This window comes from Rhinolophus sinicus, chromosome 12 (genome assembly GCF_057876585.1).
Source record: "Rhinolophus sinicus isolate RSI-liver-muscle chromosome 12, RSI-T2T, whole genome shotgun sequence".
NCBI classification, from domain to species: Eukaryota; Metazoa; Chordata; class Mammalia; order Chiroptera; family Rhinolophidae; genus Rhinolophus; species Rhinolophus sinicus.
In genome coordinates, this window is record NC_142512.1 from 7,680,023 (window position 1) to 7,705,870 (window position 25,848).

The 25,848-nt window shown below is 45.5% G+C and overlaps 1 protein-coding gene across 2 annotated transcripts in view; it reads left to right on the plus strand.

Moving 5' to 3' along the window:
* Nucleotides 1-2,885: 2,885 nt before the first annotated feature.
* Nucleotides 2,886-25,848, plus strand: part of PMP22 (peripheral myelin protein 22) — a 32,296-nt gene continuing 9,333 nt past the window's right edge. Inside the window, exons 1-4 of one of the 2 annotated variants that reach the window (XM_019712528.3) lie at nucleotides 2,886-3,059; nucleotides 7,313-7,424; nucleotides 8,695-8,791; nucleotides 25,140-25,280. In XM_019712528.3, the coding sequence (XP_019568087.1) occupies nucleotides 7,347-7,424; nucleotides 8,695-8,791; nucleotides 25,140-25,280 (316 nt within the window). In that variant the 5' untranslated portion in view covers nucleotides 2,886-3,059; nucleotides 7,313-7,346. Of the gene's footprint in view, nucleotides 3,060-5,532; nucleotides 5,674-7,312; nucleotides 7,425-8,694; nucleotides 8,792-25,139; nucleotides 25,281-25,848 lie in introns of those variants that run through there. The other variant, XM_019712527.3, reaches the window with a different exon arrangement.

Here is a 25,848-nt window from a genome sequence, read left to right on the forward strand (position 1 = left end):
GCACCAGTGCTGCCCAAACGAGTGGCCTCATCAGGTGGGATAAGGCAGGACGTTTAAAAGGGGGTCTCACAGGGCTGGTGCAATGAGTGGAGGTTTTAGGACATTTTCTGGGTTCATTAATGGAAAAAGAAATGTGAATCTGTGACTAGGTATAATGTGTCAGGATCTTTGGTGAACAAGGAAATTAGATTGTACAGTGTCTGCTGAAGCAGCATGGAGAAGGTATGGGTGTGCTACGACTGCCAGACACAACTAGGGGCACAGTAGGAGGCAAAACAGCACATGCTACGTAGGGAGTTCAGGGTCTGCAGCCAGACTGCCTGGTTTGAATCTGGCCTCTGTCATTCCTTTGTGGGGCATCTTGAGAAAGTCACTCGATGTCTTGCTGTGCCTCAGTTTCGCCTCATACAAAAAAGGGTGTTGGGGTGCCTATTTCATAAGGTTGTTGTAAGGATGAAATGATTTGATTCATACAAAAGATGCAGAATGGCAACTAGCACATAGTAAGCACCAAGTAACTGTAAGCTATTATTGTTATCATTTTTATCAGTGACTTACGACTGATTTGTTGCTAATGAGCTGAGGTAGCATGGTGAGGCAGAAAAAGTCAGGTGTGGGAATTAGCCAGTCTGATGTGACTTAACTGGGTTTCCTCAGGAAGTCTGCCTAATTCTCATTTTCCCTGTCTATAAGATGGGGGAAATAATAACAATAATAATAAGTGTGATTTGGTGAAGAGTCTATTCATTATTATGGCAAGTGGCCCAGTGGGATAGTCTCCATGACCCTGAGGACAGATGCATTCATTGCTCAGCACAGATGCCTGGAGTGGGAGTCCCATTTTGCTGAGGACAGGGCCACTAGAAGGGGGGAGACAGAGGACCAGAAAGGCATTTCCTCGGTTAACTGTGGGGAGGCAGAGAACCTGGCCTGGGTGGGTGGAGACAAATGTGTTGCGACCTGGTAGATGGAGCCAGTGGAGTGCAGTAGAAACCAGCACTGGTGTCTTGAAGCCTCAAGGAGTGTGTCAAACGCGTCCCAGCCAAAGCCAGCAGATTGTCCAGGGCTTGGTTGCAGGAGATGGGGGAGCGGGGATGTGGATCGGAGACACAAGGCCAGGAGGTTAGGTCCTGTAAAGTCGAGCTCATGGAAGGATGAAGAGCTGATCACATTGGCCCTATCTAGCCAGAAGCAAAATCCATGCCCCCACCCCCACCCCAGCCCGCCCCACCTTTCTTCTTCTGAGCAGAAATGATCTTCCCAGATATCCCCAGGCTTAGTCTTGGCTGGGGTGGGGGGGCGGGCGGCAGCAGCCTTCAGAGTTTGATCATGGTGGGCACCCAGGAAGATGGCTGTCTGGGGAGGCCCAAAAACCATACTCACAGGCCCCCCTCCATGTCAGAAGAGGATTGAGGGAGACTCCTTCCTTCCTCCCCACCGCTCCACATACCAAATACACCCTCCTCCTCCCCTGCCTGGCAGGACTGTGAGCCATAACTTGTAGGATACTGCAGCCCATATACTGGGCTTTACCTCGATTTAAGTTCCACTGCAGTAGGCAGCTGGAGGGAAACCAGGAACCAACTGATAACATATGACAATCTGGCTGGACACTGGACGATCCTGGGGAATGCTAAAAATTACCCACCCCTGAGCCCCATCCCACACCAGCATGGCGGCTGCCTGTGGCACAGGCCTAGGACAGGCCATTTGCAAAGCTCTGAGGTGATTCTAACAAGCAGTCAGGACTGAAAACCACTGTTGGGAAAAATAAAAATAACTTACTCAAAGGGATAAAGGCTAACTTATTTCACTGGTACTAGAAATGCTGACTGGGTGCAGAACAGGGGAGAGGGTCATTTGGACCACCCTTCCCACCCTGCTGACTGTGGAGCCCAATAAAACATAAAGTGTCTGGGGTCAAGGACACTTCCCCAAACTCCAGGGCATTCCAGATTGAGGACCCCTGACGTAAGAGGTGGGGAAATTGCCAGAATTTCAGGAAACGCATTCAATAAAATAAAATCCCCTGTCTTGGAGTTTCCACCCAAGAAAACTTGCTAGAAGATGGAGGACTCTTTTTGAGCTGTAAGGAGTATAAGCTGCAAAGAGCCTGAAGGATACCATGCCTTCATTTGTCTACCTCTCCATAACTCTTCAGTTGCTCTTCCAGGCTATCCTGCCTGACAGGTTAGAAAGTTTTCAATAGAGGTGTGTTTACTTGAATTGAATTACCTCATGAAGGTCAACATTTAATAATGACTCAATTAAGGGCACAAGAAAGACAGAGCCGGAAGAATCCATTTCCCCAAGTTTCATTCTAATATGCTGCCAGTGTGATGCAGGGAGTGGGGTCTAGACAGACAGGGAAGACATCAGAGGCCCTTTTCCAGCTGGTGTTAAAGTGGGCCTCACTGGGTGACTTTGAGACGTTTGGTTCCCTGGGGTGATGCTACAGAGATGATCTGTGCAATATTTGAACTCCTTAAAATGATGTTGTTGATTAAAAGTGAAAGCTATCTGTACAGGTAACACTGTGGACACAGACCCTTCACATAGTGTATTTCATTTTTGCAGAATTCACTGGAAAGTGAGGAGAGGGCACCAAGAACCCAGGACACCCCTTTGCTATTACGTAGGCTGGCACTTCCAGGGAATAGCCTTGGCATCACAGGTTTTAGGCATCCCCAAAGCTCCTCTCCTTGTTGATTTCATGTTCTCCATGCCCTGCAGGGCCTCTTGGGATCACTGTGTTCTGGAAAGTACACAAAGCTGCGCACTGTCTCTTTAAATAGTAGAGGCTGAGATGTTCTCAGGCCACCATGACATATCCCAGCATTGGACCAGCCCCTGAATAAACTGGAAAGACGCCTGGTGTGGCTTTCAGTGACAGGGAGCACCACCAGGAACATCTCGGGGAGCTTGGTTAGAAACACCAGAGCTTGGTCTGCAGGCTGCTGGCCTCTCTGCTGCCCTGTGGGGAGGGCCTTGCCTTTGCATCCCTTGTATTTGACTGCAGAGAAAGCCGTTTGGAGGAAGGCGTTACACTGTTTGACCTGGTGAGTTTTATTGCAAACTGTGCCTCTGGGTGGTGTGTGCTTATGCTTTATAGCGTGTTGCCCAATCCCCCACCCCCTGCAAACCGCAAATGAAAGGACTGCAGTGGAGATAGTGCGTTTGTGTTGGAATTGACTAGAGAGTCAGGGAATTTTTAAAATCCTTGGTTAAGAGCTGGATATAAACTCTGGCTAGGGTGGCGAGAAAGACCTTCTGAGAGGATCTAGAAAGCCCAATACATTCAGATTTGAAGGGATCAGAGGGTCCAGATGCCCTTTACCTGGTGGGAACCAGCTCTGCGCGCACAGCTGGCAGGTGATCTCACATTGGTAAGCAGGTTAGAGAGAAGCTTCCACCTGTAGAGGAGCCCTGGCCAGCGCTGGGTGTGGCTGAGCTTGGCAGCACTGCACTGAGAAGCATTTCGTCCTCCATCACTGGGAACCCAGCAGGCAGGAGATAGTGAGACAGTGAAGTACAGATGGGTTCACACTTCCCTCAGCCCATGTTGTGGTTGTGACCTGATTATTGGTTAGTTTCAAAAGAAAGGAAGAAATGATCTGTGCCTTACAATGTGTGCACTTTTCTAGGTGTGAATACTCCATTTAAAAGTTTACTTGGGAAAAAAAAAGGAAGAGAAAGAAAATCTTGAGTTAAATATGCTAATATTTGTAAAGTGCTTAGAATAGTACTGGGTACATAGTGACCACATAAATATTAGTTAAATAAAAGTCTGAATGGCATAAAGAAAAGCAATAATTCCTAGGGCAAACCTGACCTATAAAATGACCCAGAGAGGAGAGAAGACACTTTCATTTCTTTAGTCATTCTCCTTGTACATGTGCTTTCAGCCGATGGGAATTATAAGCTATTTGAGTTCAGGGACAGTCAGGCTTGTCTTGTGAAGGTAAAATGTGATATCACAATAAGAATGGTGACAATTTACTTGGCACTGGTCCCTTATTATATTCTAGACACTATGCTCACTAACTAGTTCACACCCTTTAAAATAGGCATTATTAGTTCTGTTTGCAGAGAGAAAACCGAAGCTCAGCTAATTGCCCAAATTCCTAAACCCGGAGTAAGCAGGGTAATTAGCTTTGCCTGAGCCCAGAGCTACAGTGCCTAACCACTGGACCATACCACCTCTCACAGACTACATGTAAAGCCCTGCTAAAGTGCCTGCCATATAATGGGCATCGAATAAAAATTTTTACAAGGATTCTTCTTTTTAATCTGACAATATTGCAATTTTTAAAAGACTGTTCTTTGCAGAAGTTTTCAAATAACTTATTTTCACTTAAAGATAAGAATATACAATTTGCTACAATAAGCAGCAATTTTCAAATAGTAAAATAGTGTGGAATGATTTGAATCATTTAGGGTGATGAGGTTTTATGACACAGAACACTAGCAGGTAGGGGTGTGTGTGTGTGTGTGTGTGTGTGTGTGTGTGTGAACTTATGAACTGTATTGTCATCGGCAACGACGTTTAACATCCACATTCCAACTCCCCATCACGCACCTAGGCTGGCCTGCCGGAGCATCTTCTTTGGGCACATGTGCACCACGCCCAGGAAGGGCTAGCCTCTCTCCCAGAGACTCTGGGCGGACCACGTTCAGGCAGCTATGAATCAGCTGATTTCCTTGGCTGCTTTTCCTCCACCTCAAATGGCCAACTCCCCACCTCGTGGCCAGGGACACCAGCCGAGGCTGGGAGCCAAGCCAGACAAACTTCTCCTGGAGCATACCCGCCTGTGGTCTGGTTTTGCTCAGGCTAGGAGGAGCTGGACCCCAGGACTCGCTGTCTTATAGTTAGTTGATAGGACTCGGTGTCCACCCCCTAATTCTCACCCAAGCAGGGCATCCTAGGAACCCAACACGCGGCAACACGGCATGGGTGCAGACACTGCTAGTGCGGGCTCTCGTGGTGCAGATGTGCCCACTTAAGAGGCCAGGACAGGCCAGGTGCGCCAGGACACTAGAGGAAAGAGACGTCTTCCAGCGCTGAAGTGACAGTTCCCCGCCTCCCTCCCCACCCCACCCCCCTGCCCGCAGGAAAGGAATCCAGAGCCTCGGTCCCCGTGGCGTCAGTTCGCTTGGGTGCGTCCCCCGAAGCCCAGCGCTGGGCTCCCGCGGGGCCACCTCTGGGTGGCTTTTCCCACTTGGGCTGAGGGGGCGGAGGGGCCAGTTTATTGTTCAACGCTTGGTCTCCGTGAACTCGGCTGAGTCAGGGGAAGTTTAGGTAAGAAAGCTCAGCTGCCTCCCAGTTTAGAGTAAAAGTCGCAGCGGTTTTGCAGTGATCGACTTTCTCCTGAGGCGCATTTAAGGCCGAGTAACTGTCTCCTGTCCTCCACCCCCGCCCGCCGCCTTTGCCCTCTCTCCTCCCTGAGTCCCGCCCTCCTGCACACGCTGACCCGGGGACACACCCTATAGCAGCGACGCAGACAGGGCGTTGTTCCCGTTAAAGGGGAACGCCGAGAGCCTCCCTCTGCCCCCTCGCTTGGCGCCCGCAGCACCGCAGCGCAGCTGTCTTTGGGGACACCAGCAGCCAAGTGAACGCACCGAGTTTGTGTCTGAGGCCATTCTGAGGGTCGGGGACAGCTATCCCTTTGGGCTGTAAGTACTTTGGTAGGGAAAGTAGAGGAGATGGAGGAGAAATGTGGGCATCTTCTATCAATGGTGCCAGAAAGCGCGAAGCAGGCACGGGCTTGGGGATGGCCCGGTCCCCGAGCCTTCTGTACCGGGCGCGGACAGACAGACCGTGGTTCGGTACCTACGGGGCTTGGAGGGATACAATGTAGAATGCCCTACGGTCTGTATACCGTAAGGGATATGGGGTCGGGATACGGGGAGGGGCGGAGCAGTTTTGCCTCGCTGGAGAGACGTCTGCTCGGGGACTCATTGGCACAGCAGCCCCTGAGGTGGACGTCCCGGGGATACTGGACCTCTGAGGTTCCCGACTTTCGAGCGATATCCCCGATCATCCGCCTTTTGCTCCTCTCCGGCACTAGGAGCCACTGGATTTATTTAAATCTTCTGGGAGACACCAGAAAACCGTGCTTATTTCTTTCTGTACATTCCTGGGTTTCTCTGAATATGTTTCTTATGGAGGGATACGGAGGGGCCTCGGATTGGGTACTTTCAAAAACCCAGTTATGAAACGTCGCCCTGGCCCAAGACTCCGTCCTGAAATGGTCCCCAAAGCCGCAGCTGGTCTCACAGCTTTACATATCCTCTAACAGGACAACCTGGTCTTCAGTTCCCCAAAGCCTGTAAAATGAGGGGCGAGGACCGCACAATTGAGAATAGAAGATGTCCCGCCTTCTCTGGCCGGATGCAATTCTCCTGGGACCCAACCCTTTACCCGCCGCCTCTAATTCCCGCAGGACATCTGCTCCCCTCCATCCAGGTTCCTGTGCCTGTGCCCTGCCGCGCGGAGGCTGGACGGGGTAGTGTCCCGGGTCCGCGGCTTGGGGAGCCGCAGGGCTCCCAGGGCGAGCTTACGAGGGGCTGGCCGGGGAGTGGAGGCCCCGCCCGCAGTGGCTGCCTGGTAAAGCGCACAGTGGGCGGGAAGAGCAGGGTCCTCGTAAACTCTCTCGGGCCATTCTTTCCTCCCTACACTCCCCTGGCTCTGTGCCTCTCTCCGGAGCCACCAGTGTCTCTGGCAGGCTGAGCTGGGTGTAGGACGGCTCCCCGGTGCTGGCAGAACTGGGTGGAAACTTGGAGACTAACGGAATGTGGAGCGCGCGGGGATCTGGGAAACCAGCTCCCAGCCGCGCGCTTTCCTTCACAGCCTGCTCCTGGTGTCCCCAGGCCTCTCTCAGAAATCTGGGCGCCCATCCCCTCTCCCGTACCTCCACTCCATAAGGGAACTTGCGCTCTCCCCCTTCTGCCCCCTTCCCCAAGCTGGGCTGTCTTGGGAGGCGCCCGGGGTGGGTGGAGGCGGGCTGTGGCCTCTGCTCGTCAACTCTGGAAAAACCTCTCCTACTACTGGGGTGACTTACCACTTGTTTTGTTCCAAAAGCAAAGATGTTCTGTCGCAGGCGGGCCCGGCTGATTGCTGGGTGGGGATCCTACGGTCGGCTGCTGCCCCCTCTCGGCCAGCCGCCGGGCGTGAAGCGCCCCCACCCCGGCGGAGCAGGCGGGCGCCGCGCCAGTCCCAAGCATTCCGTGAGCGCAGGGACCCTTCCTCCGCGCTTCTCTCGCCCTTGCTCGCTCCCGCCTCACGTCCAGTTTCCGCTCTCTCTCCTGGCAGGCAGAAACTCCGCTGAGCAGAACTTGCCGCCAGAATGCTCCTCCTGTTGCTGGGTATCATTGTCCTCCACGTCGCAGTGCTGGTGCTGCTGTTCGTGTCCACGATCGTCAGTGTGAGTGCCCGGCGGTCAGCGGGGGCAGGCGGGGCAGCCAGTGCTGGGGTGGTCGTGGTGGTGGTGGTGTGATTCCATCTGTGCCCCCTTTACAGTAGTTCACGACTGCATGGTTATTTGCAGACGAGAAGTCTCAGACGTCCCAGAGCGTTCTGCAGTTCCTGGCAATCTGCCCCTTTTCAGTTTTGAGAAAACCACAGCAGATTCAGGAGTAGGAAGGAAGCAATCGCTAGACTAGTTTAGCTGCACAGGCCTCTCTTTAAGCCCAGTAACTTCAGGGAAGTTCCAGGGCCCCCTAGACCTTCATTTGATAAAATTGGTTAGTATTTTTTTCTTGAGGTGGGTTTGTTGAGAAAGGAAGAGAGTTATTTATGAAGATTTGCTTTTTTTTTTTAATGTCGTAGATCAAGTGGGCAGCTTAGTTCACAAAACACACTTTAGGAGTTGAGATTGGAAAGTTAAAATTGGCTTTTTCAGCAGAGTTCACAGTCCCAGGTCTGCTTTATGAAATGGACCCAGCACCTTCTTAGTAAAGTTTCCACTATATGAACAGGCAAGGCCATCAGGATAACTTGAGTTACGCTCAAGCATCAAGTAGATTAGATTTTGGACCTTTTTTTTTTCTGGTCTATGAAGATGAGCTCAGACTCAGGCAGTTAGGTGACTGTGGCTTTAACTTCTTAATATAAGGCAAGTCCCAGGCATGATATTCGCGTCAGTTTCAAAGATTGAGAAATCATTATATCAGTGCAAGAAATAATTATGTTCAGGATTAATAAATGATAAATGCTTATTCTTTATAAGCATTTTATAACATTTTAATGGGCCTGGTAATCTTGTCAGATTAATAGGATTTCTAGTAAGTAAAGAAAAAGGCTTAGAGAGGTGGTGGCTTGGGGAATGACACCCAGGAGATCCAGGGAGGAGAGATGGCTTGAATGCAGGTGTCCTGGATTGAGTCCATGGCTCCTTCTACTATAGTACACACCTCTGTACATAATAACATGTATATGTGGTACTTTTCCATTTACAAAGTGCTTTTCAATTGCAAAACACTGGCCATCCCCTTAATACGATGTGTGAGCCAGACCACCGCCTCTCTCCTTTCTCCAGCATCACTGTGGCCTCTGGCTGGGCAACACTGGGCAGGGCAGGGGCACGCCAGGTGGGCAGGTTGAGAGGCTGCCCTTCACCTTCCCTTGGTCTTCTCTCCCACCTTTCCCTCACTCCTCACTACCTCACCTGATTTAGGATGTCTGGTTCTTTCTAGCAATGGCTCGAGGGCCATGGACATGCGACCGACCTCTGGCAGAACTGTAGCATTTCCGCAGGCAACGTCCGTCACTGTTTCTCATCATCAACAAACGGTGAGACTGACTTTTTTGTTCCACAAGCTTGTCATGTATCTGTAACGCGTTCTTCAGTCCAGACCTGCAAGCACTTATTCTTAGAAGACACGAGCTTGAAAGTTTTTACTGGGGTGGGGTGGAATGTGACAGGGCTATGAATTAAGAAGAAAGAAGTGGAACGGTAGTTTCACTGGCTAAGATCTTGGGTATCATGGTACATTCTCTCTACCTAGAGAAATGCCCTTGAGTTCCCCCTTGTCACTTAGCGCAATGCTTCTTGTGAGGAAAGAAATGTGGACACAAGCAATAAAGGTAGCATAATGCCAAAACCTTGGGTAGACCCCATTGGAACTTCAATCCAACTGCTGTTTTTGGTTTGGTGGCTGTCTCTCTCCAGAAACATCCTGCCTCTTTCTGTTGCAGTGACTCTGAGGCTGTCCCAAGGATAGTTTTGGGGCCAGCTTTTGGTCCCCCAGTTACAAGACTGCCTTTCCAGATCTTGGGACTTAGTAATGCCATTAGCATCAAAACCTTTGAGGGTTTCTTTGTATAAGATGGGGACTTGAAGCTATTTGCAAAACCCTCAGCTGAGCCTGAGAGAGTCTCTCAATCAGAAGATTGTGTTTCTCCCTACGCCCTCAGCATGTTTGCTTGTAAGGTATTGGAAACCAGGCTCACTTGGATTCCAATTAAGGGAATATTTGACAGCGGAAGCACCCGCTAGATGCCTCAAGTTCTCAGAGGGGAAAGCGTGTGCTCAGCAGGGTGCCTTGTGTCTAGATGTGGAGAGGCCAAGGTCAATAGGATATGCATTCTTTTTGGTGGCTGGGTGGTGTTTCGTGGCAACAGGACCCTGGAAGGGGCCACAGCGCTTGGTATTGAGGACACAGTGAGCCTGCCTCGGCACAGTCCCATGTTCCAAAGGATGTGTCCAGCCTGGAGAGGGGAGTAGGTGTAGAATGACAGTGTTTTGCTGCCATCCTGGGTTTAAAAGACCAATAAAGTACAGCTTTCAATGTGGCTGCAGCTACTCATCAGTCCAATATTTCTGTTGAAGATGCTACACCCGATGAAAGAAACCAGTTTAGATCCAGCTCAGCAAAGCAGGCAGTGAAGTGGCCCTTAGTTCTGGATTTGCACAATCCAGTTTCTTTGCTGGGCTTTGCCTCCTATGGGCTCCGCACCCGATAGCACTCACTCACACTGCCACTGAAGCATTACAAACAAAATATCTCAAACCTCAGGGTAAAGAGAAACTGCTAGAATAGTCATTTGGTAGTTTATGTGTGGAGGACAAGTGAGGAGTAGAAAGCCCTGTTTTATGTTTCCACTTTTCTTGGGGGGAGAAAAGCAAGGCCCAGTCCTTACTGAAGCAAGTGGTCCTTAATCTTTTGTCTGAGTGTATGAAGGATATTGAATTGAAAGCTCCTAGAGGTTGCATGGTGAATTGTCAACCAAGTAAATGAAGTGCTCATAAGTACCTGAGAATGAGACAGCATTGCTCGTCCCCAAAGCCACTGCGTCCAGTGTCTCCCCCTTTAGGGCCTGCTGAAATGCCCTGAAAACTCAGGATGGGAGTCTCCGCACTTAGCACTGACACCTGATGGTCACAAGTGGTGACTCAGCCTGAAAGGCTGGCTTTCCCTGAGGCCAGGCAGTGTCCACAGGCACAGTTCCCAAGTGGCGTCTGGCCATGCGGGGTTGGCATGGAATCTTGGACTCTTTCAGCCCGGAAGGGGGCAGTTTTGGCAGACATACTGAAATCCAGCTGGGTTTCAACAGAAATAAGGCAGCAGAGGAACAGCTATCTAAACTGTGCTCACACTGTCTGCAGGAAGGAAAGCAATACTATTTTCCTCATGGCCTGCATTGACTTGCGTTCTGCAACTTCCCCAGTTATGAATAGCTGTTATTCCACGCAAGAAGCAGATCTCTTTCACGCATGAGTGTTATTTCAATCAGGAAGCTTATCTCTTAACTGGCTCTTTCTGTGCCAAACTCATCTTCTAGGGTTTATTTATGATGATTTTTTTTTTTTTTTTTTTAAGTCATGGTTGTTTTCTGTGGGGACCCCAGAGTGTGCGTTCTCTTCCACAGCTGCCTTCTCAGCTCTCATGACAAGGGCATTTTGAGGAAATCTGGACATGCCCTTAAACAAGCTGGAGTAATTTGGTCTTGGGTTTATAAACTAAGTTAGAAGTTTCCGTTTCAGCTTCTCCAGTGTCGTTGTCTCTGCTGACATCTTCCTGATGGGTCAGGATGTGTTACAAACTTTGACTCTGATGGGGGTGAACTCTCTGGGCCTTCGTTGCCTTTGTGAGTGGGTTTAACATTTTCTGTGGTAGACAATAAGGTGAAAAAAATATATAATTAGAAAAAAATAAACTGCCTTTACCAATGAAATGTATCAGTTGCAAACTATTTACTTTGGTCTGAATTTGCTCTTAGAATGCTTGAAACATACATTTTATTTGAGTAATCAGAAGTAATTTGTTATTGATTTTAATCTATGCAGAATATATTGCAAGGGTTTATATGAAAATACATTAGTTGACACAACTTGTTATTTTTACTAAAGGGGGCTCATTTTTGTATGTGTGGGGCCGTGACACTACACATCTCTGGGGATTGCCGTTCCCTTTATTTTTTATATGAATGGTGCCCTTTGCCAGGTTAACTGTATGGCAGTCCAGCATCTGTTATACAGTTTGAAGGAAGCATATTAGATCTTTCTCCCAAACTGCCTTTTGATATTAGAAGTAGTTTTAGATTTCTTACAAACTGCCTTCAACTCTGCTTGCCTTCCCATTTTCAGAATTTATTGACGTACTTTCTGACTCCTTCTTGATCTTGGCTGCAGGTAGAGGTGAAAGAGGCTTACTAGGGGCATATTAATTGTGACCTTGTATTGACTGCCTCTTGGGCCCCGGGAATACAAGGACCTGGAAAATACGGACCTTGCCCTTGGTGATCCTGATCTTCTTTGAGGAGTGAGGAGATAAGTGCAGAGAGATCATCAATGTGAGGGCAGCTTAGGCCAGATGCCCAAGGAGTGGGGGGCAGGCAGTTCAGGGGAGGAAGTGGAAGGGAAGTCTCATGTGGGAGGTGGAATTTCATCCATCCTTCAAAGGATGGGCAGGATTTAAGTAAATATAGCAAGAAGGAACATAGTCCCTATCAAGAAGATGACATGACCTAAAGCAAGGAGAAAGCAATGCAGGGGACATGGGAGACCAGCCAGTAGTCTTCCCATTAGAATTAGGATTCACTGCATACAGCAGAATATGTTCAAATGACAGTGGCTTAAATAAATACAATAGTTATTTTTCTTTTCACAGAAGGCTGAAAGTAGGCAATCCCAAGAGAGGTATGAAAGTTTCATGAAATTGTCAGACTTCCTCGAGTATTTCTTTGCCATCTGTTGGGTTTGGCCCTCATCCTCATGGACCTAAAGGCTGCTAAAGCTCCAGCCATTTCATCCATGCTTCAAGCATTAGGGTGGAGAAAGGAGGAGAAGAATACGTCCCCTTCCCTTTTAATGCAATCCCCCCAGGTAGAACACACACTTGTTTCTATCTTTTATTAGAACTTAGTCACACAGCCACACCTAGTTACAAGGGAAGCTGAGAATGTAGCCATTTGGCCGGGTGAGATGCATGACTTTCCAATTCATAGAAATTTAATAGCCAGCACCTCCCAGGAAGCCTGGCTTAAAAGACTTCTCTCCAATGCTTTGAGCACCCTCCCTCCCCCCATAACCAATCATAATCTTTTGCAGTAGCTCTGTTGGCTCCTGTGCAATTTCAGAGCAGATTTAGGATTCTTCAAATATGTCCTTTCTGTTGTATCCGAGGCTCCATCAGCAGCAGCAGCACCGTTCTCATAGTGACCCATTCAGAAACTGGAGAATCCTTAGACTTCTCTCTCTTTCCCACCTCTTTAGACATTGATGCAGCCTTATTGTTTCATGATATCTCTTGAATCTTTGTTTTCTTCCAAACCAGACCTCTCTTTTGAACTCCAGACCCACATATCCAGGTATCTACTAGGTGTTCCACTGGGGTGTCTCAGAGGCACCCCCGAGCCAGTCAGTATCCATCGTCCTCCCAAATAAACCCTTTGCCAGTTTCTAGTATTTTGGTGAATGCTGCTCCACCAGCCAGCAAATAAACATCGAGAGTCTGCCTTGTCCTGTGTCCTTCTCTGCCCCTCCTCAGGGTCATCATAGGACCCACAGGCCATCATTCGTCATTGCCACAGCCATTGCCATGCCTCCTCATTTGTCAGAGCCACTGCAGCAGCCTCCGAACTCCTAACCTTCTTGCTCCCTTGTAACTCATTTTTCATATCAAATCCAGAGTGATATTTTTAAAAATCCAAATCTAATCATATTAGCCCTGATTTAAAACCTTTCAGGGTCCCCCTCATTGGTCTTAATCTTCGGATGAAAATCTGTACTAAGGCCCATAGAAATCTATCGGAATGATCTATTCCTGTTTCCCATTAAATCTCCTCCCTTTCGTCTTGGAATTTCAGCCTTCTCTTAGTTCCTTGATCATGAGCTTCCCGTCTCAGGATTGCCTCCCTCCCCTGCCTTTCTCCCTCTGTCCTTTCACTCAGAACTATTTATTGAACACCTGCCACGTACCAGATACCACTGTAGGCTATGAGGATACAAGAATAAGAGCTTATATTTTCTGGGCGAAACAGTCAATGGACATGGATAATTTGGGGGCACTGGTAGAAACTACAAAGAGAATAAAGCAGGTGATAAAGAGGGATTGGGGTGGGAAGTGGAGACCTCTTGGAGGAGTGACTCCTTGCAGATGACCAGGAGTTGGCTATATGAACGTTTCACAGAGATTCCAGGCAGAGGGTCCATCAAAGGCAAGATTGCCGGCGAAGGAGCCTGGCAGAGCTGAAGAGCAGAGGGCAGGCCGGAGCAGTGGGAACAGAGAGTGAGGGATGGTGTAGCAGGCCAGCCCATCGCTCCTTCTAGACCCGAGGAAGGAGTTTGGTGCAGATGGATTCGCTTCTAATTTCTACAATTTCATTTAGACCTGCTTTTTCTTATACGTATTCCTTAAATGTCTGTTTATGCCAAGTTGGAATAACTGTCCAGAGCATTTATAAGGCAGAATATATCAGAAATCTTGCAACGTAGAAACACACTGATATATTTCCAATGATTATCCTGGGTCATGGGATTCTGTCATTTCCGTTGTTTTCTTTTTCTCTGCTCTCTTACTCATTTTCCTTATATCTTTTATTTTCAATCAGAAAATGGCTATAAACGATATTTTTATGTTAGGAAATTAGTATTGAATAACAAATAGGTTCTCTCTGCCTTGATTAAGGAAGTGGAGTGTCAGGGCATGGCAGGCGGGGCCCATGTAGCATCCACATAGCGGACACCCATCTAAAGACCAATGAGGCCGGTTCCTGGAGCCTTGGTTTTCAAACTAATAAGATCCAAGCATCTCTGGCTGAGATCTGGGCGTAGGGGTGCACCAAGACTCCTCCCCAAGTCCTGAAGGCCCCTCTCCCTTATCTTACTTATCCCTTCAGTGGTGCTGTCATTTCGTCAAGGGCATTAGACCATTTCCTTGTCTGTGGCTCAGGTTTTGGTCAGGTTTTAGAAAACACAGGAGGCTCTCTGCATTTATGGGTTCATGGTTTGTAATTTAAAATCTTTGTGGCTCCCTGGGCCAACCCACAATCTCTGCCGAAGTAATGGCTCTTGATTTTACAGGCCCTTGTGGGATGCCGAAGCCCTGGTAGGCGAGGGAGGTCCAAGGGGAGGGATGTAGTGTCATAATGCTGATGTTTCAACCCTTCAAATTTCTCAGCAGATGCCAACAGCCAGGAGCTAATTCAGAATGCTCATTCAAACCTCTGTCTGAACCATATTGTCCCTGAAGCTCAGTCTTTACTTTTTAAAACATTTAAGTTGCATCCCAGTATCTCACCAAAGTCGAGGAAGTATCCCTTGTATTTCAGGAGCAGGGATCAGCCATGATGTGGCCTGAGATCATAGATGTTGGTTTTCAGTGAGAGAAGGGTGTCTGGCAGGAAGCCTTCTGAGAATGCAATCATCGACACACATGTAGACTCCCAATGTTGGCAGCACCCTGGAAGGTCACACGGTCCATCCTTCTGCTCCATCCCACCTGGCTTCAGACCCGTCTGCAATATGCACACCACATGTTCATCCTACCAATGATGGGGCGCTTACTACCTTTCAAGAGAGCCCCTTTCATGCCAAGAGCTAACAATGTGGTCCATTCATTTATTCTTCAAATATATTGAACACATCTTATGTACTAGGCTCTGTTCCAGAAACTGGGCACACAGAACTGAAAGGCCCTGTTCTTGTGGAGCTCCCAGTTACTTGGGGGAGACAGAGACTATATAAGAAATAAATAATTGTGGATAGTGGGAAGTGTTCTGCAAGAGACAAATAGGGTGATGAAACAGAAAGTCGCCCCTGGGGAGGAAGCAGCCGGCCTCTTCCTTTCATAGTCATGTGGATTGAGACTTAAAAGATGGGGAGGGACCAGTCATGTGAGGAACCACAGGAAGAAACTTCCAAGAGGTAATGAGGCAGGAAGGAGTTGGTGTGTCCACCAGGGACAGGGGATGGGGTGGTTGAGTGTGCTGGCTGGAGGAAGGGGTACGAGGGCAGCAGGAGAGGGAGATGGGGCCAGATTGGTAGGGTCTCACAGGCTGTGGTACTTAGACGCTCACCTGGGACACCATTGGAGGATTTGAAGCAGTGGCGTGATTTGTGATTTGATTTGTGTTTTGAAAGGTCATTCTGGCTGTTATGTTGAGAGTATAGAATGTAGGCAAAGCACTTGGATTTAGATGTCTGTAGCTCAGGGCAGACGTCTGGGCTGGAAATTCAAATATGGGAGCCGTTAGTCTATACAAGGAGTATTTAATATCGTGGTGCTGAATAAAGTTACTAGGGGAGTAGATGAGAGGAAGGGGCAGAAAGCAGGGCCCAGAGCTGAGTCTTACACTACTCCAGGGGTTCATGGGGTACAAGAAAGGGGCAGCAGATGAGACTGAGAAGGAGTTGACAGTGATTTGGGAAGAATGGCATGAGAAGTTGTCTTGTCATTAAGAAATTACTTTGTTAAAAATAAGTCTGTCCTCTCTTTTGTCCAGTCCTTTCTGGTTGTTTTTGTTCATGTCTGGAGTGCTAGACTTGGGTTTTACCTGGTTGCATGGCTCATCTTCAAGGAGTTTAAGTCTCTTTAGTGCTCTGGGACTCACTCTTCAAATATTTGGAGACTCCAAGTTTTCTCTTCCTGGGGTCTTCCTTTTTCTAGATAATGGCTCCTTCTTTCAGTGGCTTCTCTGGTGCTGGCGAAATTCCTCTGAAGTCCCAGCTATGTAAAGGATTGCCTCTGGATAGCAGGCCTGAGCCTCTTCTTGCCCCCCTGACATGGGTTGGTGGTTGGCTTGGCAGGTTGATGCACAGAAGATAGGGAACCTATTTCCCCTCGCCATACCATTCTCCCTCCTCCATCTCTACCTTTTGTGGATTCTAAATGTAAAGGAAGTCAGTAGGATCGTTTAATTCATTAGTTTTCAAACATATTGTTGAAATTCTCATACCCCTAGTATGTTGTAGTGGAAAACCCAGGAGGCTGGCACCAGGAGTCCTTGCTTTTCTGCACTAGGTCTGCCTCTAACAAACTGGGAAGCTGGGGCAGGGACCCTGGTTGCCTCACAGAGTGAGCGTGGAGGCAGGACCTGCCGTCGGTGTCCCGGGGCCTCTTCACATTCAGGATGTAATTGTGACATGGAGGGATCCTGAGTGGAGGCTGCCTTTGAGCCGGGCCTTGGAAATCAGGTAGAACTTCAGTAGGCGTGGGGAGGAGGGGAAAGTGTCGTGCCTGGGGAAGGACATGTCGGTGGTTTACTGTGACTGGTGGGTGGGGGCCGTATTAATTCTAGCTCTTAATCTGCATAATGCTTAGCTTATTTTTATACTTTAGGAATAAAAAGGAGAGGGGGCTTCTGCTTATTTTTATGTGGAGAATGCCTTTTAAACCCAAAGATCTTGAAAATAACTCGGTCATCCCCTCATCCCCTGTACATTCGCGGTTAGTACAGCTCACAATCAGGCAACTAAAAGTGCGTTACTCTTCTTCACTGTCATTTTCTATGGCCAAATCCAGCAGCTCCAAGTGAGCTACTCTTAGAAAAGTGAAAAAAAAAAGGTTCTCTGATAAATCAATTTAAAAAACACTAAAATTTAAAAGTTAACCAGGCTTTTATTTATTTTTTAATGGCAACACTACTTTACTCTTTTATTATTCATTGTAATGTCCAAGGAGGGAGGTTAATATACTTGACTATGAAACCCACTCCTATTTTTTTTTTTTTTAAATCAATGGGTGGGGTAAGTCTTCACATAAAACGTCTGGGAAACACAGCCTAACCTGATCCTCCAACCAGGGAATAAAAGAAGCCTCAAATAGCTTAATTTTCAGGTTACTGCAAGTACCTCAGTGGCTGTATTATATTCCCTTTTCAAGTCCAAGGACTAATTAGCAGGACAAGACTACTGGTGTTAAACCACAAATATAAATGAGGCTCTGAAAAACTAGTTCCTGTGCCTTCCAGGAAGCCTCTGAACTCGGAGTGCACTTAAGGGAATGATTGTATCAGGTTTTGCCGAAACACCTTGACATGAAGGTTGCTTCCACCTACTGAGCAGTCTGTGGTCACTAGTCACCCGCCACAGGTTTTGCTCTGGTTAAAATGGTCCCGTGATGATGTGTTCATAGAGCCTTGCATTCCGCACGGGCCCCAGCAAACTTGACCGAGACCTGAGCCCTATTTCAAAGCTAGCAGCTGGTCTGGATAGGGAAGAAGTTGAAGTCCCCGGGGGAGGACCCCGCTGGGCCCTGCACATGCTCCAGCTGGTGGGCGAAGCGTACGTGCAAAGGCCACATTGTTTAGGATGGAGGCCTCTTGACAAGTCAGCGATTTCTGGAATGACATTCATACTGAGAAGTAAGGAAAATGGGGATCTGTGTGGTGGCAGTGGGTTGGGGGGTGTGAGGGTGGGAACCCAGGCCTTGCTGGTGGTTCTGTGCTTTTGAGAACAGCCCAGCATTATGCACATGTGTGGTGCTGTCTCTTGTGGTTGTGTTCATCCCCTCTGACGACCTCTTTCTTTGTGGCTTGTTGCTCCAATTTTTGCTCCGACTTTCCTGCAATCTTCCTTTTTTTATACTTTCAAGGAAACTAGTTCTCTTGAATGAGTCAGAAAGTTTTTATGAATTGCCCAGAGTGGGATTCAAGTGTGGGGGGAGGTCAGGGGGACAAGAGGGGCGGGCAACTCCATGCTGGTGATGAAAAATGCAGAAGGACCCAGATGAGCTGGTGTATTTAAGAGTGATTCATCCTTTCTGGGCCCTTAACTTACTAGATTGTAGGCTCCGGGCTAAGAATACAGCTGAGGGGGCAGATGTATTTCCTTCATTGCTTAGCTGCCGGCAGCAGGAATCTGACCTTGAAGTGAGCTTTGATCATTGTGCAACTCAAGCTTCCCTGTGATCTGCTGGGGAGCTGAGTCTGCCTGCAGCTGCGGCCCATGTCCAGAAGCTGTCAGCAGCCCTTTTACCTGACACTCTCATTAGAACAGTAGTTCTGCCAAGAGTTTTAGGGCTTTTAATTCCTATGCTCAGCACTAAGGTTGGACATTAAAATGCTGCCACTGGAAATTCCACAAATGTTTCCTGGGCACCCCCTTTGGGCCTGGCCCTGCGCGTGGCCTGCACAGTGACAGTGGGTGCTCATCATGGGCTCTACTAATAATTGCGAACATGCAGTTTGAGAGAAAGAGTATCACGGCCCTGGGGCTGGGGTAGAAGTTCAGATTTGCCCCTTGGAATGTTGGCCTCACTTTAGGTTTGCTCTGTATAAAACAGCTTTGTAATTGACAGCTTTTTCCATTGCATCTAACTGGAATAATTTTTCTGTTTACATCTGATTTGTTTGGCTATAGCAGAGGTTGGCAAACTGTAGCCTGCAGGCCAACTCTGGCCCATCACCTGATTTTGTAAATAAGGTTTTATAGGATGAAGGGGCCACACCCATTTATTTACATATTGACAATGGCAATTTTGTGCTAAAAAGGCAAAGTTGAGCAGCTGCCCGGAGAGCATGTGACCTGCCAAGCCGAAACTATTTACAGTCTGACTTTTCTCAGAGAATTTGCCCACCCTGTGCTGAAGATTAGACCTGAATTGATAAAATTTGTATCAAAAGACTTTTTAGAGTTCTGATTGGTACCCAAATAACATGGCTTATGTGAACACAATAGTCCCATTATCCCATCACTTGAAGAGTCCCAGATGGAGATGCCCCAGGAGCCAGACCCTGGAACAGTCTGTAAATACTATTTACCCTGCCCGTCAACACCAGCCATTTAAATGGGATTGTTTGTAATGCTTCATCCTTTAACAGAGCTTTCATATCAGCTCTGGTTTGATCATGACAACAACCCTATGACATAATATCTCATGTTAGAGAAGAGGAATTCAAGGCCAAAAAAATGTTAAGTGGCAAGTTAAGCAGGGGGTCAACAGAATAAGGTGACAGAGCTGTCCCCGGGCAGTTCTAACCAGAGCACACAACTGCCAGAGTGGAGTCAGGCTTTGAATATCCTCACCTAGATATCCAACACCTGCCAAGCCTGCAGTGTGTGACATCTGCTCTGCTCTCCATTTCTGCCCGCCCTTGGGCTGGTCTCGCTCTGATGAATGATTCTCGCTCTGCAGCAGTGCCCTCTGAACTTCGGAATCTCCTCTGGGCATCGTGGGCTTTCCTCGGAGCAACACCAGCAGGGCTTTTGAGTCTTGAGCCAACCGTTTGGCGCAGGAATGGCAGCTGCTTCCTCCCGGCTTGCTCTGTTTTCCCCTCTGGCCATATGTTGTGTCTGAATGGACAGCAGTCGAGGAAAGGAGAAGTCCTTTACTCTTTGCTTGTGGAAGCCCAGCCCTGCTCAGGATTCCAGCAGCTCTTTGAGTTTGGGGATCCTAACTTATTATTGACTGCCATGTCTTCTTTACCTTGTACTCTTTTAAATTGGTTTTAATTAGTCACATATTACATGTCACATATACTCATATGTGAGTCACGTATACTCTCCTTATTAAAAATAAATCAAATGTTATAGACCAAGTGAAAGGCCTTCTTGACCAAAATCTTTTTCATTCCAGGTCCTATTCCTGGGGGTAACATGGATATTAGTTTAGCACATCGTTAGCTCTTTTTTCAATGAACACACATACATTCATGCATGCATATGTATATATACACATATATAGTTTTTTGGTATGTATTTACGTAGTGACATCATGTTGTGTGTATACCTTACTCTTTTCATTGTCTTGGAGGTCTTTCAAAGGTTGTTCATTTTCTAACTCATGATTTTTTAACTGTTGCACAATACTGCATTGTAGGGAGCTACCCTAATTTGTTTTCACTCACAGGACTGATGTTACAGTGAACACCCATATTCATTTCTCTCTGAGTTTATGTGTATTTATCCAGAGTATAGTGATTAAATTGTGGAGTCATGTTACAGGTATTAAAAAATTTAAATATATTCTGCCTAATTGCTAGTCACTAAAGGATTATTATATTATTATTCCTGTGAAGAGTGTATAAAGGTTTCTATCACACATGTACTCTGTTGATATTATCTATTTTCGATTTTTGCCAATTTGATGGATAAACACTGATACCACATTCCTCATGGTTTTTACTTGCATTTTCCTGTTTACTAGTGAGGCTGAGTACCTTCAAATAGTATGTTTATTGGCTATTCATGTTTCTCCTTTGTGAATCATATGTCTGTATGGCTTTTTAATTCTACACTGAGATCATTGATGCATCTGAAATTGAATTTTATGCATGATGTAAACTAGAGAAATAATTTTATTTTTTTGACAAATAGATAGTGAACACCACTTATTATCTGTTGTAGTCTTTCAAATTTTTTATTGGCTATTATTACTCATTGACTTTTATATGAATCGTTGAAACCTTTTGTCAAGGTCCACTTGAGATATTAATTAGGATAACATTGAATTTGTGGATTACTTTGGAGAAAAGTGGCATCTTTACAACTTTGACCATTTCTATCTGGAAACATAGGATGTTTCTGTTGCTTTGGCACTTCTCTTATATACATTAACAAAATTTATCTACATTATTGATACCCCCAAAAGAACCAGATTTTTTAATTAAGTATATTTTTGTCATATTTTTTATTTCATTAATCTCTGCTTTTATCAGTATTATGTAAATTATTTTGACTTTAATTCTTTTCTAACTTCTCGAGTTGTCTTTTTAAATACTTTTCTAGGAAATGCTTTACAGGTATACATATTCGTCTGAGTACTGCTTGGGCCACAGCCCACAGGTTTGATATGCAGTACTCTCAATATCATTCCTTGCTGAGAAATTTTTACTTCTCATCTTGATTTCTTTATTCAAGGAATTATCTGGACTACTACTTTTAAATTTCCAAATTTATTTTGGCTAGTTTGTTTTTAATTTTTACTTCCTGTTTGCTTTTAGTTGTGCCTATATCATATCTGCTTTCTTTGAGATTTATTGAGATTTTCTTGTTGCTTAATACCTAGTTTGTAAGACTGCTCCATGTGTTTGAAAATAATTTATAGTCCTTGTTATATGAACACAAATTTCTATATATCTATTACACTGAATTGGTTAATTATGTTATGTAGATAATCTATATCCTACTGTATATTTGATCTATTTGATTTATCTATTGAGAGAGGTATACTAAAGCCTTTCACTATAATTGTAGCTTTATCAATTTCTTCTCATATTTCAATTATTGTTTGCTTTATACTTTTTCCAAGCCGCGTTATTATATGCATAAAGGTTTCTGTGTGTTATTTTTTCATGGCAAACTGGATCTTTCCTAACTATGAAATACCCCTCTTTGGCCGCTTTCATCCTTTTCGATTTAAATTCTGTTTTATATGATGGTATTATTACTACACCCACTTTCTTTTTCTTAACATTTGCCTGGTGCCTCTTTTAAAAAAATCTTTTTCTTTTTTGGAAAGGTGTTTAATTTCCAAATATTTGGGGATTTTCCATATAAGTTTCTGTTATTAATTTCTAGTTTAATTCTGTCTCAGTCAGAAATCATGCTTTATATATTTAATTTTTTAATTGAATTTATTGGGGTGACAGTGGTTAATAAAATTACATAGGCTTCAAGTGTACAATTCTATAAGACATCATCTATATATTGTATTGTCTGTTCACCACCCAAAGTTAAATCTCCTTCTGTCACCATATATTTGACCCCTTTTACCCTCCTCTACCACCCTTTTTCTCCCTTACCCCCTGGTAACCACTAAACTGTTGTCTGTGAGATTTTGTTTCTTTGTTTGTCTTGTTCCTTTGTTGCTTTCAGTTTTATATTCCACATATGAGTGAAGTCATATGGTTCTCGACTTTTTCTGACTTATTTCGCTTAGCATAATAATCTCAAGATTCATCCATATTGTCTCAAACGGCAGTATTTCATCTTTTCTTATGTACATATGTACCACATCTTCTTTATCCAATCATCTGTCGAAGGACACTTTGGTTGTTTTCATGTCTTGGCCACCATGAATAATGCTGCAATAAACATGGGGGTACATATATCTTAACAGATAAATGTTTTCAGGTTTTGGGGATAGATACCCAGAAGAAGGATTCTGGATTAGGTCAAATGGTAATTCTATTCTTAATTTTATGAGGAACCTCCGTAACTGTTTTCCATGGTGGCTGTACCAATTTGCATTTCTACTGACAGTGTAAGAGGGTTTCCTTTTCTCCACAACCTCTCCAACACTTATTATTACTTGTCTTGTTGATAATGGCCATTCTAACAGGTATGAAGTGGTATCTCATTGTGGATTTGATTTGCATTTCCCTAATAGCTAGTGAAGTTGAGCATCCTTTTATATATGTGTTGGCTGTTTGTATGTCTTTTTGGGAGAAATGTCTGTTCAGGTCCTTTGCCCATTTTTTAATTGGATTGTTTATTTTGTTGTTGTTGAGTTGTATGAGTTCTTTGTATATTTTGGATATTAGCCCCTTATCAGTGGTGTTGTTTGTAAATATCTTCTCCTATTTGGTTGGTTGCCTCTTTGTTTTGTTGATGGTATGTTTTGCTGTGCAGAAGCTTTTTACTTTGATATAGTCCCATTCATTAATTTTTACTTTTGCTTCTCTTGACTTTGAGGTCAAATTCATAACATTCTCTCTAAGACCGATGTCCATAAGTTCAGTACCAAAGGGCCTGACTCAAAACAGTAGGTGTTCAACAAATGCTCATTGAGTGAAAAATTCCTGCATCCTCTGATTCTGACCTGACTTGAGAAACAACTGATGGCAAAATATCTCAGTTGTAACGGGCATGAGACTAAAGTTCAAGTAATTGGTAAAAGGAATTTCAAGAAGGATTTAGTTACATTATTAAGTCTAAGGGACTTTCCCTATTCATACAGATTTAACATACACGATTTTGAGTTGTCTCTAAATGAAGTCTCGTAGAAGTTCCTGTTGTTGATGGCAGTGGAGATAAAGACTAAGGTAAGATCTCAGAATTGGAGAAGGAAATCCAAGATGTCATTTACACCAGCTACGCTCCTTGTGCGGGGCCACATTGAAGGACATTCCCCAGCAAAATTGAATCGCTGTGTGTTTTAGGTCTGGTTTTGCATCTCAGATTTCTTTATGTTTTTAGTTTCATCTACCAGAGTGCTGGATACTTATTGTATTAAAAAAACATATATAATATTATGGCAACATTACCTTTATTGCAGACTGATCTCCTAGGAGAACCACTATTCTGGAGACCACCAGATTTAATTAGGAATAAATAAAAATGGCTCACAACCCATTAGACGTCAGTTTCTTACCTTAATTGACAAAGAAGCTAAAAAAATTAAAGAAGCATGTGTTTTGTTGTAGTGAAAAGGATACTAGATGGAATCAACGGCCTCCCAGGCTTGGCTGTGCCTGGCCTGATTCTAATACCCCCGGAAATCTCTCTCAGTACAAAGGAGCTGAGTTAGCTCCCACATTTCTTCCAACTCTAAAATGTTCCTCGTCTGTATCTGGAAAAATCTTACGTGAAACTCTAGTAATAGTTCATCTAACCAGCACCCTTAACATTCTGCATGAACTACTACTTGTAACTCAAACCAAGTTCATTGTATTCATTTATTGGTTATAAACCATCCACAGGTCAGAGCTTTGAATGCTGTGTTAAGCATCGATGTGTGTTTTTCTAAGCCATTACACATTAGCCAGTTACTGAGCAGACAGGATACTAAAAGCTTGTGGCTTCTCTAGTTTCTTTTTCTTGTATAAAGGAGTGCTGGCCCCAGTGGTTCTTTGGCATTTGGAAAAAAGGACGCAGGTGACAGGTGGGCAAGGCCAAATGCAGCTCTCCTAGGTGGACGTAGTAGGTTTCCCTCTCTGTAGTGCTGAATCCAGGTTGTATTGTCTCCTTCCTTGTGATATGACATTATTTGGCAGTTGGTGGTGAACTACAGAATTCTCTTCCTTGCCTGAATTTCAGAGGGAAGCCTGGAGATTTGATCTAAGGCTGAGGGCTTCCATTAAGATGCGGAAGTGTGGTCCACTATCACTGAGCACATGACAGCCCAAACTGTCCTGTGCTGAGGTTAAAGACGAGCATCCAGACTGACCAAGAAAAGATATAGCTTGGCCGACAAATGACTTTTCATAGCTAGATAAAGCAAGCCCTTCTCCATCAGCGTTTTCTTTAAGTTTTCTACAAAATTAGTTTTGGCTCTGATGCCATTTTCTTCTTCCCATTCATCCTCAAGATAGTTGTACCTCTTTGGGAGGGTGATGATATTTCGAACAGTGTTTTTAAACTATTGTTAGAATTCAGGGGTTCCAATGAGCCCTTCAAAAACCCCTGAGGGCAAGAAGATAGAAGGCAGTGGGTGAAGCTTAGACCCCCTTTAACACACACACACACACACACACACACACACACACACACACACACACATGCATTTGTAAATAATATGTTTGGCAAACAGAATGGAGGGGTATTTAATGTATTTTAACTTGAGTTTAACTACTAGTGGTGGGACTGCAGATATTTTCTTATAGCCCTTTCTTAAAATGTCCACAATTGATTTTAAGAGTACAAAAGTGAATTGCCTGAGTCTGCTCATAAAAGAAGGCTTCTGCTGCCTGGGAGAACTGTGGCCCTCCCCTGGCCATGGCTGGCTTATCCTAACCTAGTATCTCTTCCTTCCAGAATGGCTGCAATCTGTTCAAGCCACCATGGTCCTGTCCATCATCTTCAGCGTTTTGTCGCTGTTCCTGTTCTTCTGCCAGCTCTTCACCCTCACCAAAGGGGGGCGGTTTTACATCACTGGAATCTTCCAAATCCTTGCTGGTAAGTTGGAGATGATAAAGTCCATATGGAAGCTGGTAAGTTGGAGATGGTAAAATTTAAGGCTGCAGAATGATCAATTAGTAGAAGGATGTGGCCCCAGAATATCTGATGTTCCTGAGTCTGCCCATTGGATGATTTTCATAAAGTACAGGTGTGTGAGTATGTGTGTGTGTGTACACGTGTGTAAGTGTGTGTGTCTATACCTTAGAATTTGGGAACTCTCCACTTCTCGGGGAATGATGTGCATAGGAAATCGGAGTTAGGGGCTCTGGAAGGAAGGTCCCTAACCAAGACAGACCTTTCACCAGAAAGGGAGCTATAATCTGGACACATAGTCAGAGGTAAATGCTGAAGATATCAGTACAGCAGGGGTCAGTCTTGAAGGCACGTTCCTATCGATTATGTTATGCCCCAAGGAACTATTCTTGCTTCAGCATAGAAAATGACCCTGATGTGCTGCCAAGGTTGCTCTCAGGTATGTGTCTCTTACTCTAAGCAGTGATGAAGCTACACAGGCAAATTCTTGCTCTTCTTTGCTCCAGCTCCTCGGTTCCACTGGGCTTTGATT